The sequence below is a fragment of the Eurypyga helias genome, unplaced genomic scaffold, assembly GCF_000690775.1.
Source record: "Eurypyga helias isolate BGI_N326 unplaced genomic scaffold, ASM69077v1 scaffold27045, whole genome shotgun sequence".
Taxonomy (NCBI): Eukaryota; Metazoa; Chordata; class Aves; order Eurypygiformes; family Eurypygidae; genus Eurypyga; species Eurypyga helias.
The window spans coordinates 1-17,420 of NW_010249926.1; the positions used below are offsets into that span (position 1 = coordinate 1).

Here is a 17,420-nt window from a genome sequence, read left to right on the forward strand (position 1 = left end):
TTCTATGATTCTATGAAATATTCTTTGTCCCACTACTCTATTTCAGGGAGGTATCCTGGGAGAGTCAACAGTCATCTATCACATCCAACACTTTCACCAAAAACTGGCAGGGCGGAAGAGGAAATGAGTGAAGTTGGAACAAATTTGAAACTGGAGGTCTCATTACTGTACGTTAAGCAAGATTAGCATGCAAACAGCAGAGCAGGAAACTGCTGGGTCTAGGACAAGCAAGGAGTTTGAGAACTTAAGAACAGAAATAGCTACTCCCTTGATCCCAGATGAAGACAAGACTAAAAACCTCCTCCCCTAGCTTCAGCTAAGTCATCTGAATGGCAGGTAGAAGCTAAAAGACTTCAGCACGCAGCTGAGAGGGAAATGCCAGGATGCCACGCTGATAGATAGCATGCCAGATTAATGCACGACTGATTTGTCAGCTTGAGGGAGGAAAACAAAGTGCCAGAGCTTCGTATTTCCTAATGTAAACTGGGAATTACTGAGAGGGAAGACAGGCTTTTGTAGTCTATTACTAAATTTAATAACCATCCATTTTAGTGAACCTATTCAGAAGAAGCAGCAGCTAGCTGGCCCCTTAGGTTAGAAAGGGGGGGAAGAAAAAAAATTACCTATAGAGTTTATAGAGCAGAAATAAGGTCTGTGTTCACAGCCAGAGGCCTAGCAAATGTGAGTTTCAACATCACTCTTCTACTTCAGACCTGTGATTTTATTGAAATATAGTGAGGTTGTCCATTACTGAGCCTCCATGTGTTCAGCAAGTCTTGGTATTTGACTTCTGCTGAAGTGTTACGTACATCAGTTATTGAGAGTTCAGATGAGAATAGTTCAAAGAACTGAAAGGACAGAAAATATGAGCAGTCTGACCTAAATTTAATGTTAGCCATGCTATAAGCAATGAGTTTGTCTAGATAATCTTCAAGGTCCTGTTCAACCTAAACTAATAATTCCAGGATGGGCACAGCTACAGGTAACTAAGCTGAGTAACTGATATTACTCCTGGAACTAAACCATAAATTTCTCATTGGCATACCCAACTCGGGGTACTAAGGAAGATCCACGTTTTTCTTCCTTTTTACTACAAGCAACAGATGCAAAAAAGGGGTGGATAGAATTTGTCATCTGAGGCCATGTTAAAAATGCCCAGCCATTTTAACAACAGTTGCATCTGCTACAAACCTTTAAGGAAAAACACCCAGATATTCATTTAGCTAATTTATACATGACATTTGAAATGCTGGTCAAATGAACAACTCCAGGACACAGGTATTTTACCTAGGTGTACATTTTCAAGGCTAGACTAAGGGTCTGGATTCTCTAAAAGTGTCCAGAAAAGTTCTGTCCTGTTTAGCCACATAATGCTGAACTACGCAGAGTTTATTAAAACTAATGGGTATTTATTTTTTGTATGTACCAAGTCCTTCTAGCCACTGAATGAGGTTTCAGTGTTGCTAAGTCACTAACTATGACATACCTTATGAAATTTCCACTTGCTCTAATGTTTTGCTACAGTCAGCTCAATGACAAATGACACATGAACTGGTAACACAACAAAGGCCAAACATTAAGGATTACTCAGCAAATCTTCCTCCTAATTTTCACTTGCCTCCATGCGAGCTTTGTAAAAATCCACATCATGAAGTTTCTCTTTGCACCGAACAAGCTCCACCTCAAGCCTCTCTACGCGGTTTGCCCTCTCTCTCAGCGAGTCGAGCTCATCTCTGTATGCTCGGGCAGAGCGAGCGTCTGAGGCCAGGTGGATATTCTGTGAGAAGTGAGGAATGAGCAGGGAGAAAAAACTCAGTTAATGCTTTAAAGCATGTTCTTTAAACTTAATTTTTATTTATTTACTTACTTATTTTAAGCGTAGACAAATAGCATTCCCCTGGTTCAGGAGTAAGAGAATTCTCCTACTAAGCAGTAAATTCTCTAAAAGACAGAGAAGTTCTTCCGCCTGTTGGGACCCTGACATTTCTAATGCCTGACACTGCATAACCTTCTGGCATGATTAGGCTATTTGCAAGCTGAACAGAGGAGACTGCTGTCACCAGTTGTGGAAAGCACAGCATTGCTATGCCATAGCTATAATCATCAAACCAGCTTGCTGGGGTTACTGGATTTCTTCATTAAAAAATAGGCATAGTAGTATTTTTAACCTCCCACTGAAAGAGGTTTTTCTTTAAATAGGGAAGACTGTCACAGTAAAACAAGCCCATCTTACCTCTTGTTTTATTTTTTGCAGCTCTAGGGTGAGCTGCTCAACTTCATGTTTAGAATCTACAAGCTGCTCAGACTTCTCTTCCCTGAAAAGGATTAGAAAAATCTTAGTAAGATTTTTTTTCCCCCCCTGAAACAATACTGATTATATGGATGCTGCTGGGAATCTGGAAAGGAAGACAGATATCTCCTACCATATTCTGAACAGAGCCTCTTTGTCTTGACAGCATCATAAAAGCAAGATGTTTTCTCCCGTAACACCGTATCATGGATCTGAGTTTGCAATTCTATTTTTATACTAAGTACCTCTGTTTAAATATCATTGGTGCTACTTGCTCTCACAGCTAGCTTCACTGGCCTCTGGACGAAAAAGTGCAACTCGCAGTTGGCATTTTGAAGAGAAGAAGAGAGATAGGAGACCCAAAAAGAAAAATGGAAGTAGCCATCACTCTGTGTTTAAAGATGAGGTAAGAAAGAAGAAAGATGGGACATCCATACTACATTGCTACTGCTACAAATAAAAAAAATTGAAAGGTGATTCTGAGAGGTCCCCTGGAGGCCACTGTGCTGAAGCTGACAGGCACCTGCATTTTCAGGATGCAAAAGAATTAGTATACAAGGCTGTCTAGAGGCACAAATTACTGGTGACTCACAGCTCCTGCCGGATTCTTCTCAACTTCGCCTTCGTGTCTGCCAGCTCAACTGCAAGGTGCTGCTTGTCTTCATTAGAAAGAGGGTTGGCTGGGTTCGGTGAAGAATCCAGACTTGGTGCTTTCAGAGGACTTGGGGGTTGCTGAGACTGCAGATAATCCCTCTCTTGAGTGAGATCTACAATGACCTGGAAATACAGAGAAGAATGTAGTGTCAAGAAATAAACAGTGTAATTATACACTGGTTTTTAAGTATCTGAATGTGATTTATGAGCACAGAAAATTACTAGCCTGGCATTATAGAGAATTCAAGTGACAGCCAGGAGTGAAGGTCACACAGAGGAGGAACCTCCACTATGCTCAGACCGCTAGAACATTCCCCTTCCTATGCTCAAAATAAGCAGTCTGTTTTGCTTGGAGATTTCATAAAAACCTATAACAACTAACAGTTTTAACTATGACAATCAGATAAAAGCACAACAGAAAATTAACAGCTTAAAGAAAGGGAGAAGCCTCCGCCAGAGATCTGAAGGGAAAGGAACTGGTGAGTCAGCAATAGATAGGGCCATCTTCACACACCAAAAAAGCTAGTAAAGACACTGGAACCCACGATGGTAGATATCAACGGAGAGACAAGCAAGTAATCACGCAAAGATGAATGACTGAGCGGACAGACAGAGACAGAAATCATAAGACAGTCTTCAATATTTTCACTCCTCTTTACCAATCTTTTCACCACACCTTAGTGTTCACATGATAATCAATGCAAAAGTCAAAATCTTCCTACAGATTGTCAAAAGGTGCAGTAGAAAGGTGCAGAGGAAATAGAAACCCAGTGCACAAACAAGACAAGAGAAGGAATGGAGCCTGCATCTGCTGCTTCACATGAGCTTTCTATGGGAGAGGTAAGTCATCGTACTTCTGTGCATTCATCTCTCTCATCAATGAGCCTCTTGAGGTGGAAAACCATATTCCTGGAGAGAGACTCCAGTTCTTCTGGGGCCATATCTGGGAGCTCCAGCCACTGCAAGTCAAAGACATTCTCCTGGTTGTGAGTCACCTAGGAACAGAAAAAAAGTCTTTCCACCAGTTGATTTGTATATTTGTTTGCTGTACATGCTGCATCCCCTACGTTTTTCTACTGATCAAAAGACCTATCACATTTCACCAAAACTGGGTTGTAAATTACAAACACTACCTTAACTGTAACAGTACCCAGCAATTTCTAGTATTTAGATGATTTTAGAATTATTAAGGCTGATTTTCAAAAGTGATCAGATACGCTGATGAGCAATAGCACATGTGTTTGCCTACTAGACGGATGCAGTTGTCTTACTGCAAGCACTGATGTGGTCACCACAAGGACTTGGAAGGGACTGATCCCAAACTGAACAGCTAAGGCTGGTGTCTCACCAAGAAGCAGCCCTGCTTTCAATGAATTTGCAATTTGCAGATAGTAGAGCTGGGAAGAGCTGCCTTTGGCAGAAATGTCTCTGGTTGCTGCTATCTTACCCAAACTGATTTTCTCCGAATCGTTTAGCAGAAACATCAGGCAAGTCTCTCAAGCTCAGCTAAAGACTGTTCCTGCTTTTGTCATAACCATGTGCTTAGTTCATGACAATTTATTTTTTCTTAAGCAGAACTATCTTTTTTTTTTAAGTGTTAAAAAAGCAGTTCCTGTCTTAGACTTTCACTGTTTGTTCCTCAGATCCGACCCTCCACACCTGCGTATGCTGGCACCCGGCCGCAGCCAGTGCCCGCTCCCGGCGAGGCGCACCCAGGAGGGGCCATACACAGATCTCCTTTGGGTCTCCCAAAGCAAGCTGGCTCCTAACACCTACCTGTATTCCTTCCTTCTACAGAAACCTTAGATGTCTGAGAATACATGTTATTGGATCAAACTTCTCTTTAGGAACAGAGTCTATGTCCAATGTCAGCTGCAGAGTACACTTCCCAGACCTCCGAGCTCGGAGGCCACTGCCTGAAGCAAGCCGCCGGGGACCCTCACCTCCACAGGACAGGGGGACTAGGCACCTACACTACTGCTGCAAAGGGCCCTGCAGATTCCAGGTCAGACAAGCTTTATGGATATATTACACATGGATCCTTACAGAAATTCATTCTACACAGCCTGTAACTAGCAAGCAAGGCATCTACCACTGCATCCGTTTAAAAGACCACTGAGCCAAATAATGTTCCCAGTGCCTATCATTTTCACCTTATAATTTAATTGCAATAACATATTCAATCTTTTTTTGTGTGTGAAGTTCATGAATCTATAAGGACGTTCCAAGCAGCAATATTTTTATACCAAAAAAACCCCTTGTTTAGTTAAGGAAGGGAGAGATAAGAAGTCAAAATAAACAACAGAGTCCAACCTCCTGAATGTGTGACACAATGGCAGCTTGGGTTTCGATATCGAGTTGTTTTATTCTTCCAATAAACTCTTCTTTTCTTTCACACTGTTAAAAGAAAACACAGGCTGAAACAGCACTACATATCCTAAAACTTACTGCACCGTTTTTCATTTAAGTAAAAAAACCAAATCCCCACACTGCTAACACAAAACGTTCGAGATCTACACTGTCACATTAGAAGGTGTAACACTTCAGCACTCCGTATGGAGCATGGACCAAATTATGCATTAAATTATTTAAACATTTTGCAGTAAGTACAATTAAGTCTAAGTTAAATGGCTGGTTTTGCTCTTTAAAAACAAGATCAACACACAATGAGCTCAAGAGGTGGGGCAACAGCCAGGGAAAATCATCACAGCTTTATTAACAGAGCTGCACAAACATAAACCGACATTTACATTGCATTATTTAACCTGTCTGCACTGGTGTTTGCATTTAGCTTGGTTTTGGCAATGAAAAGAGATGCATCACTTTAGACATTGTTCACATAAATGCATAATGTTGTTTGTTGGACTAAAACAACATGTGCTTTAGATAAAAAATGGGCTTGGGAAACATTCTGGATAAAAATGAGCGACATTTCAAACAGATTTTAGCAAATCTTTTACTTAAGGCTTTACAAGAGGCAGACATCTGCTATCTGTATACCTGTGATTGTACACTAACATCATTGCCTCCTCCTAACAACTCTGCATTGTGGAGAAGTTAAGCATTACTTTAAGTTTTTTAACCTTACTTACAGTGTCCTTCTGGTGCCCAGGTCTGAGTCTCAACCATTCCTTTCACTGGGAAAAACCTCAGACCCATAAACGGGGACTGAGGATGCACAGCCGTTTGCCCAATCAGACCTTTATTCTTTGTGCTGCAATGCACCACTGAGATAGTCCAGAGTAGCCATATGTAGACAGCTTTACCCTGACATAATTGACTTGACGTAGCTGAGCGGGGTAAGTGTCCTAAGGCATGACAAAAACACTAGACAGACCTACAAACAAGGTCAATTATAAGCAAAGGCTAGCCTGCAACACGCCTATTGTTTACAGGCACAGAGGTTTGGTGAGCAGAACACTGATTTCTTTATCTGGTAACTGTCGTGCATTTCTGGGGAGTTTCCCATATACATTGCTTGTCTATTTATTTTAACAAATGTCGCATAAAAATCCCCACATGAATATACAACGTATCTATTCATTTTGGATTTTCTACACGTAATATTCAACCAAAAGCTTATGCAAATAAAATCAGGATTCATTAAACAAGTGTTTAGACTGTTAGCAGACCTATTTGCTTGGCATTAATACGTACTGTTACACTCCCTATTTAAAATGCTAAGAAAATAAACCAACAACAATCTTTATCAAGAACACTGTTCCAAGCTTATCTCTTCCCACTTTGTTATCCAAATGGACTAATTTGTTTCAAGAATACATATCCTGTGGCTGTATAAGCACTGGCAACAAATTGAGGTTACTGCTATCACAAAGTGGGCTTCCTTTCCCCTGCATTTCTTTCATTCGCCTACTGTGTCTCCTCACAATTTCAGCTCACGAGATGTCTTGAGGTGGAGATTTGTTCATACAGCACTGATCTTTGGGTGTATTTTCTCAATTAAAAACCAAACCAAAACAAAACAAAAAAACACAACTTATTTTTAAGCCTTTAATGAACGTTCACCTGCACAGCACATCCCAGAACCAATAACAGCAGCTTCTTAATTTCATCCATACTTTTACCTAGAGAGGAAAATAGGGAATCAGTACATATGTATCACAAATCCAGTACTTGCAAGTGATCCTCTCCAATACATCCTCCTGAAAAGAGAAATAAGACCTTCAAACAAGCACCTGAACAATATATATGTGCCCATTACACTGTTACCATACTTTCCATGCAACAATAAAGTTCTTATGGATTAATTTAAAATCCTAAATCCAAGAAGACTTTTATTCCTCTATGTGGTATACTCACCTACATTTTCTGAGGCATTTCTGATCAATGCAGAAACTTCCCCCCTCCCAAAAAAACCCCAACCTTTAAATAGTCCAATGCTTGTCCCTTGTTTTGTGATTAACGAGGTGCAAAAAAAGCTCAAACCAACACCACCTCCTGCCCCCCTCCAAAAAACCCCACCAAAACAAAACAAAAACCACCCTGGGCAGAAGCAAATGAAGGTTACTCTAATAAAAAGAACTTGTCCTAAATTCTCTGTCGGTAAAATAGTCGCCACTCAGACTTCCCAAAGCCGAATGCCATTCTGTGCACATCAGTTCTCTCCGAGAGGTATTTTAGCAAATAAATTCTGCCTCTGTTCTGCATCAAAGCCTGTTCACACTTTGAAACACAAACCCCATGTGCTAAGAGGGATTAAAAAAAAAAAAAAAAAGTGATGCAGAAGGGAGAATATTCAGCTAACCATATGCTCGGGGAGCCGCAGGGGAAGAGACACACGCAGGTTGTTAGTGCAGGGAATCCTGCTGCGACCAACAGCCCTGCCCACCGCCTCCCAAGGCTGGGAGAGAGAAAAAGTGCACAAGGCGAAGTGGCAGGGCTTTGAACCAGCTCCAAGTCTTGGTTTGACAAAATTAACCTGGGCATTGTTAGGTGGTAAAGAAAATTACAAGTATCAAAGATAGACAAAGGGAGAGGGAAGGCAAGGAGCTTCAAAGAGGAAATAAAAAAATCATTACGGAGTTAGGTTCAGAAAAAGCCTGTCCTCACCCATGCTAGGGGAAGAGGAGACAGAAACAGGCCACGTACAGGTTTTTTTCATCCCTACACATCTGCATGCTTCCTGACATAGAGCATGTAACTGTGGGATAAATGATTTCACTTGATACCCTGCTTCACTCGGGTGTTCGATTGCTCCTATCTCTAAATAGATGACAATTTCTGAGCGCAACTGTGTTCCTCCACCAACACCATGCCCCGGTAAGGCTGCGCTGGCAGACAGCACGGGACATGTGCAGGACCCGGGGCTGGGGAACTGGAGTTAACCGACTCACCACTTCAGCTGCGGCAGCCCACAGATGCACAAAGGCACACTGACCTAAATTACCAGGGGTGCTACTTCCATGCAGAGAACCTTGCAAGCCAGCGCGGCCATGTGCAGGCAGCTTAGGGAATAACTTGTTTTCCAGTTTCCTGATTTTACAGCACACAAATGCCCTAAACCAGTCTTTAAATGTATCTTACTTGTTAAACAATTTTCCAACAACTTTTATGAATGTTGACCTTTAAAATGTTTCAAGAATGCCCTACAGGAATTTTCAGTATACTGTACCAATCAACCCTAGAATTCCCAATATCAAAGTCTCATATTATTAATCAGTTAAGATTTTGCAAGCAGTAATTCTTCTCTTCTGCAGAGGCAGAGATATTTAAAATGTGCGAGTTCACGCTTCATCCTGTAAATACAATATTGTTCAGTTCCCTGCAGAGTATTTAAAGACTGTTTTTGAAAGACATACGATTTTCTTACTCTTTTCCCCTATCTAGCAGCACACACGGCTTGCTCTTTTGTGAAAAACTACAATTTAATATACAAATAAACATTCTAGTCTGCCAAAGTCTGATTGTTTTGCAGGCTTCTGAATAACACAACCTTAAATGCAGACAGTGTCACCAAAAAAAAAAAAAATTCCCTCAGCAACAACACAAAAAGATCTGTTACTTCATGAACAGTTCCTTTGAGGGCACTACTAGCCCAGGGAGATACTTAGTTTGGTCAGAAGACATTTTTTCATGAAATGGAGTTCTCATTAGAGTTTCAGCATTGGGTTTCATTCTGCATCAACTTCAGAGCAGATCCAGACCAGGGCTTAAACACAGAGCAGGCCTGTGGGACATGCAAGCAAGTTTGCTATGTTATGGAGAGCAAGTGACTCAAATGAGAATCTCTCACTCTGCCAAACTTACTCAGAGCAGAACATCTTCCCCATGACACTGAAGGCTGCTTGCTCTGGATCGCACCAGAAAAGTGCTCTAACCCTTGCGTTCTCTGGGCACCTCCATCTGTTGACCATAAATCCCAGTCCATGCACCATGGCATCACAGCTATCCTCAGGGTGAGCCTAGTGGCCTCAAATCATAGAATCACAGAACGGTTTGGGTTGGAAGGGACCTTAAAGACCATCTAGTTCCAACCCCCCTGCCATGGGCAGGGACACCTTCCACTAGACCAGGTTGCTCAAAGCCTCATCCAGCCTGGCCTTGAACACTTCCAGGGATGGGGCATCCGCAGCTTCTCTGGGCAACCTGTTCCAGTGCCTCACCACCCTCTCCGGGAAGAACTTTTTCCTGATATCAAATCTAATTCTACCCTCTTTCAATTTAAACCTGTTACCCCTTGTCCTATCACTACAGACCCTTGTAAAAAGTCCCCCCCAGCTCCCTAGTACCTGAAGGGGGGTACAACAAGACTGCAATGAGGTCTCCCCGGAGCCTTCTCTTCTCCAGGATGAACAAGCCTAACTCTCTCAGCGTTTCTTCACTCATTCTAAAAAAATCACTCATTCTAAAATCACTCATTTTAGAAAACATCAGGGTTACTTTCCAACAGCGAGAGCACCTATACCATCCTAAAGACATGTGAGCTACTTAACCCCCCAAACCACACTCTACCGCTCTGCCCCAAAGGCTCTGCTATTCTCTGCATGGGACACCAGATGGGCACCGGCGATGCTGCATGACCCTGTGAGGGGAAACACCTTCAGCCACTACTGTGGAGTAACTTTGCAAGGTCAACCCTCTTCTTCCACCAGGAACTGACCTTGCCTGGAAATGCCACCTCCAGACCTCATCCCCTTCCATCAGGAAGGGAAACGGAGGCCGACATGGCACACCCTGTTGGCAGGGAAGGCCAAGCCTGAGTTTACAGAAAAGTTGTAACCTACAAGGCTGTAGGTAATCACGAGATTATTAGCTTGCTACTGTTTTAAAGCTAACACTTGGCAGTCTGCTCTCCCACTGGCAGCTCTCACAGAAAACTTCGCTGTGAGGATTTTTCCTTTCAATAAATTATTGTACACTTGCAGACATGCTATGTCCATGTGTTGAAAATGAGATTGTGCTACCCACTAGAAACACTTCTAAGGTAGAAAGAGCTACTTGGCAGATCTACTCTGCCAGCCACAGAAGTGTTTCAGAAGATCACGTGTGACCGTCTATAGAGAGTTACACTTCTCTCAATTCCTTGGGTTTTCATTCAGAAGTAGTTTCCCATGGGGCCGAGACACTTGTTGGCATTAAGGTGCTCCAAGATCACTCGTACTGAAGCTAGGTTTGAGTTACATTTTAAGGCTTCACAGAATAACATTATTTACAGAAGATATTGAGAAGAAATAGGGTATGAGTAGGAAAAAAAAAAAAAACGGTACCAATCTCAAGTGCTTTAGAGAGAGTTTTCAATTAAACCTCAGAAGAGCCAGGAAAGGATTAATTACCCCTCTCCCCCTTTCATCTCACACACAGGGCAGCTGAGATAGCGTACACTAAAGGAGTGCCCAAGGTCACCAAGGGAATCAGAAGCACACCTAAGATTATTGCACAGCTTTATGCCCAGGACAGTGCATGTATCCTGTACCGCATGTTGAACAAAAGCAAGCGATGTTTATCCCCAATTCCATCATGCCGCCCAAGCTGTGGATTATTCTGCATAGCTTTTTCAAAAGACTTGATTTGGGCCAATTTAATAAGGTGGTAAAGTTCCCTGTGCATGGCCTATAAGCAGGAAGGTGCAGCCCTTCCCTATGCTGGCTCATGGGGATGACACAAGTCCGGCCTAGATAGCAGGGAAGAAAGTCTGCTGGGTCCACCCAGGCTGACTAGCTGACCTTTCCAAGACAGCATCCTCCTACGACCTAGGATGAGACTGCTCAGGTCTGGGGCAGCTGCTGGCAGACAGGCACCCACAAAATGAAATGAATAGGCAAGATTCAAAAATAGCATTTAAACAAAAAGGTGTTAATCAAAAAAAAAAAAAAATCCCAACTCTTTTCTTTTACACCTTTTTGAAAATTCCAGGGCAGCTGCTCTCAGGCCTGCAAGGGAGCCAGCCACCTGAGGGGGTTGCAGAAAAACCATCTGCTCCCAGCCCTGACAGAGGGCCAGTGGGTTTTCTGGAAAATAAAGGCAGGGAAAGCCCGAGCACCACCTGTGCAAACTGGGAGTCTCCCTGAGCCAGAGCCAGGAGACCCCTCTACTCTCACAGGGGATGAGGGTGGGAAACAGATGGCAGGACTCGGGAGAAGGCGGGCAGAGGGATTAGGAGTGGACAACAAAAAAAAGGAGGATCAAGGTACAGGGAGAATACAGACAATGAAAACAAAATGGGGGAAAATTTGAGGTGGGTGTAGGAAAGATTTCAGTGAAAAGGGAAACAAGAGAGCCCAAGGCCGTGACATTGCGAGCTTGTGCCGCTTCTTCCTGCACATTTCTATCCCGACACTCCTGCAGCAGGGGACAGCCAGCCCCAGCATGGGCAGGGCTACACGCAGCAGCCAGTGGGTCCGTGGAGAAGGTGGGAAGGGGTCAAAGACGCAAGTGCCATTTTTCCCAACAGCAGAAACAACCTGAGTTAGCATTTGAGTTTTTCTCAATTTACACTCTTGAGGCACTGCGTTATTAACTTTGTATTTTATGAGCCTTTGTGCCTCTGGAGGTTTGTGAAACAAAATGAGGAAGGAAACCAGACGTGAAAAAATACCCCAGTGAGAGTAGACATCTTTTAGGATTTTAATGAAAAAAAGATTCTATGGACATTTCTTAGTAGGGACTTCAGGCTCGCTCATTCACAACCTTAACGTGTAATTTGAAGAGGGGATCTAAATAGCAAAGCTTTCTGAAAGACAGAAATGAGCCTAGTTCAGGCAAATAAAAACCTCATTTTCCGTTCTTGGGCTGAAAAAAGCTAAAAAATCCCCTCCCAATTAATTATGACTGTTTCAAATGATTAATTGCCATCAGTTCCCAAGTACACTCACTACCTGTGTTAACTATGCATGTCTAGAAACTAAGAAATTAAACAACGCCTCTAAATAGAGGTTCAGGATCAGTACTGTACACTAATATTCCTCCAGCGGGCACATGAATGAGTGGCCATTTATAAGGCAGGCTAAATCCAGAGGTAATTTTAAAGGTGATTGCAGTGATGTCTATATATGACAAATACACTGATGATTCTCATATTGAGCACCAGGGGATGTGTGGTACGGTAATGAATTGAAAAACCTGGTAAGACAGAAAAAGCATGGAAGAAGACAAAAACAGAGAGGAAATTTAATGGTAGTAGCTGTCTACTGTACACTGCAGTGAAAAGAATAAATTCCATAATGTCAGCTGCATCATTCTGCAAGTCAGATTCCTGGGAGAATTTCCTAAATCCTTTAATTAATCTTTCAAGTTCCTTTCCAGCTTCCTATATTCTACAAAACAGTCAAAGCCTTCATCTTCTAACAAACATTTTTGCAACTTCCATGCCCATGGCCAAACGAACTGAAGTAGGCAAAATTGCCATGGCCTGGAATAAAATGATTTAGAGGACATGAGAGCAAGTAAAGCTCCTAAACCCAGCAGACATGTGCCTTCTGTGCAAAAGCCCAACTGCTACTGGATTTTTAGTGGTGCCAGCTCTGTTTTTCCAATACTCTTATGTTCAAAGTAGAGCTACAGAAGCCCTCAACAGTCCCAGCTGTTGAGCCTCAAACAGGAGCTAAATAGCAAGAACATCATTCTCAGCTTTAGAGCTGTTCTGTTTGTAATTTAATACCTGCAACAGCACTTTTTTAGAAGGAAAAAGTAAAATCTGCAGATAGCACCGGTGAACAGACAGTTCCAAAAAACATGCAGAGCAAAACACCACCTGGGCTTCTTACAAGGAGTTAAGTCACTTGAAATTGTTACACGGTGAATCACATTGAATGACCTAAGAGAGTTCTCTGGTCTTGAAGCTATGGAGTCAGTAGTCATTACGACCATCCCAGCTCAAACAGCACACAGCAACACTGTATTTGTTCCAGGAATGTGATGACGGCTCAACTTTTCTTCCTCTGGTCAAGACAAACCTTTTACTCAGACAACTAACCTGGAGGATGGGGCTAGCAAAACTGGGATTTCACCACTGCCTCTCAGAGCCACCCCAGCCCTGCAGATCCCCTGCAGTGCTCCCCACATTGCCCAGCACTGCCTCAGCAGATGCCCCCTCCAGGACCCTCCTTTCCTCTCAGCCTCTATCCTGGACTCAGACAGATAGAAGAGGTTTCTCCTCTGCCATTCTCACCATTTTTAAACACTTCCCTTAAATAACCATCTCCATCATCTCCCCATACTGGTGTCACCCCCAGCCTCCTCCCCTCTCTGACAGCCTTCCCTGGGACTTCTGTGTATTCATGCCAGAAGCACTGCTTCTCATGCCGATAACTGCTTTGTCCTCACGTCTCTATTCAATCTGCTGCCCTCCTTCAGCTCTCTCACTGACAGAGTCTCCCATTTCCCTTGTGCTTCCCCTCCCTAGTGCCCCCACCTTCCTCTCACTCCTCTCTGCAAGACACTGTACCAGACACCAGCCTGACAGTCACCTGGCCATCACTCGCCCACACAACTCACCACAGCCTATTCCTTCACTCAGCTTCTTGTACTGGTTTTACTAACTTCTCAGCCTTCTCCTCCCTGTTCCCTCTTTCCAAGCTTCCCATCAGCCCTCACCAGGTTCCTATTCCTGAAGGCAGTTCTAGTTCTCCACTTCTCTAAGCGTTGCTTCAGCACATCTTACCAGCAGTCATCTACATAAGGGCAAGATTAAGACAAGTTTCTCTCAAAATCCCATCCCTCAGACACTCTCCTTGATTAAATTCTTTGGATCAAGTAATCTCAAGTCTTTCTTTGTTAATCACCTTCCTCTGTTGTGTCTAAGCTGGGAATTAATCTCAAAACCATTTTATAATACAACTAAACACGAACTTCACATTTCTATACACACAGCCCATCAATTCTAGACACCCAGAAGGTGTACTGTTGTATTCTTCATCCTCTCTTCTCCTGTTCTGAATAACACCAACGATAAGGCAGCAACACATAAAATAAATTTAGGAAGACCACATTAAAAAAAAAAAATTCAAACAAACCAACCACATTTTAAAAGATGTCAGAAAGTGAAGTGAAATTTCTGGTTGCAATTAAATGAGCTGGAAGATGGGAACACAGGGATTACCAGCATCATTTCCTACAAGAGACGCACTGTTGCGGCAGATGAAATAACGGACTTCACACCATGATCAATATGAGCCCATTTATTGCAGAATTACATGCCTTTTTTATACACTTGTTAAATGCTTAGCACGTCATCGATTATGATTGGTTCCTAGCTAGTATTATTTGTTAAAACATGCAGCATCTTTAATGTAAGCAGGCTTTGTGTATGCAGCACCTTGCTAAAGGCAAGCTTTGTGTATGTAGCATCTTGGCTATAAGCAAGCTTTGTTCATGTAGCAACTTGCAGTTTCTGCTTGGTCAGGCGCAGCGGTTTTGTGACCTTGTGAGTGTTCCCAGTTCTTCATTCCCAAGACCTTCAGATCTTCTTGCTGTAACGTTGTTTCTTCTCCTTTCTGCATTGTACCTTCTCTTCTAGGCCCTGTAGTGACCTGCTTGCTCTAGGCCGAAGCCAGGGTTGCTCAGGCTCAGAGATTCTCTACATGACCATAGTCCTGCAGAAAATCCTCAACAACGCACTAGGTACCTTCTTCGAAGAAAGACAGATCGAAGGTGCTGACAAAGAACAGCAGGGCAGCGATGGGAAATTATAGCTAAGCACAGGACAGCTTTCAAGTGGGCAGCTTCCCCAGGAACCAACGCTGTGGTTACTGCATTATGAGTCTCCTGCCAGCTGTCACTCAGGAATGGCCATGACAAGAAACCAGCCTCTTCCACTGACACTTGGCCAGCAGAGACACTGCCTTGCTGGCCCAGACACCTCTATTCACTAGCATTCTTGATACTAGCAGCCTTGGCTCTGCCCACTGCCTGCATGACCGAGGAATGCAACAGCTCTTGTATTTCTATTTTCTTCTTTACCCTTAACAGTAGCCTGCACAGGAGAACTAAGACAAGCATTGCATACTTTAATCTGCTTGCTGAAGTTGATGCCTTACCCTCAGCTTGATTTTAATATAGAATCGCCACGACTACGAGTTTCAGTGACCCAACATCTGTAAGTTAGTATCTTTTCTGATACAAGCCCTTTTTTGTACACACACTACCACTGCTAAGAGCGGCAAAGTAAAACCTTCTGCCAAGCTTTCTGCCATTTGTTTGTTCTGGAGATGCTGATTACCCTGTCATTCCCCATCACCGCTGAGAGGGTTCGTCCAGTTTTCCTTCTTTGGTAAAAACAAATACATTGTCCTTGGCACTGGCATGGGGCTAAGGCAGAGACAGAACGGGCATGCAAAAAAAAAACCCCACCAAAACACAGCAACAAATCCTTTCATTTCAGAAACGTGGCTATAAGAACCCAACTTCCTTTTCAGGGTAAACAGCTTGCATTTTGTCTCACCAAAGACACTGGACTCTGGACACAAGCTCATTGGCTTCCAGGTCAGTTTTGGTGTGATACCTCACGTGACAGATGTCCTTGCCTAGACAACATGGCCAGACAGATGTTTTTCTCCTTGACCCTTTTCTTCCTCACTTTCCACCATTTATCATGTATGTATTTCTCTTTCCATCCTCACATATTTTTCTTCCCACACTTCATTTGGAACAGTTCCTTCACACTTGAGGGCAATTCTGCAAGACTTTTCTGGTGTGTGCATATTGCCACAACTGAACTCATTATACAGGCATACAGGACAGAAAACCTGGAGGACAAAAAAAATCTCCTATGGCAGACTATATCCTGGGTCACTTGCAGCAAGGAGTGAAGAGACACGACTTTCAAGCAAACAGACGATGCACTAGTTTTGGCAAGAACTTACTCACAATCACATGTGTATGATGTGCAAACACACATGTATCAGATATTATATTTGCATGTGAAGGTATGTAACTATAAGTATTACACACTAGTTACATTAATGTGTGAGACTCAAAGATACTCAAATATTTGTAGCTTGACTACAAATAGGCATGGTTTGTTAACAAGCATGTTTGTTATTTAAGAAAATTTTAAAAATACAATTTCTATTTAGCATTTCAGAAGAGGGGGTGAAGAAGTCACAAACTACTCACCAGAAAGAGGATCTTTGCCAATCATCAAAACACTTGGTAAATTCATTACAATCAGCTGCTGAAGGACCTCCTAAACAAAAGAGAACAGGCAAAATCAGTGTGAAGGAATTCCAATCAATCACACCACAAAGAATACAGAGCTCCATCGATTACAAAGCCTTTAAGGTACTAGCAGGTCAGAGGTCACAAGAGGAAGCCCCACTTGAGAGAGAAATCACTGTTTGAAGATGGCATCAGGTTGCACAGCTAACACACACTAATCACCTCCTTTAATGATGGCTAATATAGAACTTAAAGGGTCCCATGGCACTAATCAGGATAAATGCACGGCCATGCCAGGCACACCCATCAGTCATGCCTTTACCCCAGGCATGACCTGTATTCATTTGATGTTCAACATACAGCTGCTGTCATGTTGCAGGGCATATAAATGCAGCTGGTTCATCAAATGTACCTAAGCCATTCTGTGAAGTTTGAGTAATTCAAATAATTGGTCAAATTACTTCATGGGTCTGAGATTTTAACGATGGGCTAGAGCAGTGGGTGTGCGGGGGAAGCTATTGAACAGGCATCTGGCACTGCTCAGGGAAACGGGATTTAAAGTTCTGGGTTTGTTTGCATTGTTTTTAATGGGGAGTAAAACAGATTTGACTATGTCACAAACCTCATTTAAAGGGCTTTTTATGGGGGAGATGAGAGAAGAGAGGTGCATTGCTTGGTCAGGTTCAACATGTAAATGTTAGCTGCCTGAAGCTACTCTGAAATGACGGAATGGGCTTTGGGGGCAGGAAAGCCTACAGGTCCTGGGGCAGGCAAAATGTTCAAAGGCAGACAAATAAGTACACTGCAAAGGGGACTCTGCGGTCATACAGTCAGCCACGCACCCCAGTAACACACAGAGCAC

The 17,420-nt window shown here is 42.9% G+C and overlaps 1 protein-coding gene across 1 annotated transcript; it reads right to left on the minus strand.

The window, feature by feature from the left end:
- Positions 1-1,618: 1,618 nt before the first annotated feature.
- Positions 1,619-16,586, minus strand: LOC104509563 (protein Daple-like; the record flags this gene model as incomplete). Its single annotated transcript, XM_010151539.1, has 7 exons — positions 1,619-1,777; positions 2,234-2,315; positions 2,883-3,067; positions 3,799-3,939; positions 5,258-5,341; positions 6,971-7,029; positions 16,517-16,586. Coding segments are annotated over 7 exons (780 nt in total), but the record flags the coding sequence as incomplete, so codon positions are not given.
- Between the last annotated feature and the right edge of the window lie 834 nt (positions 16,587-17,420).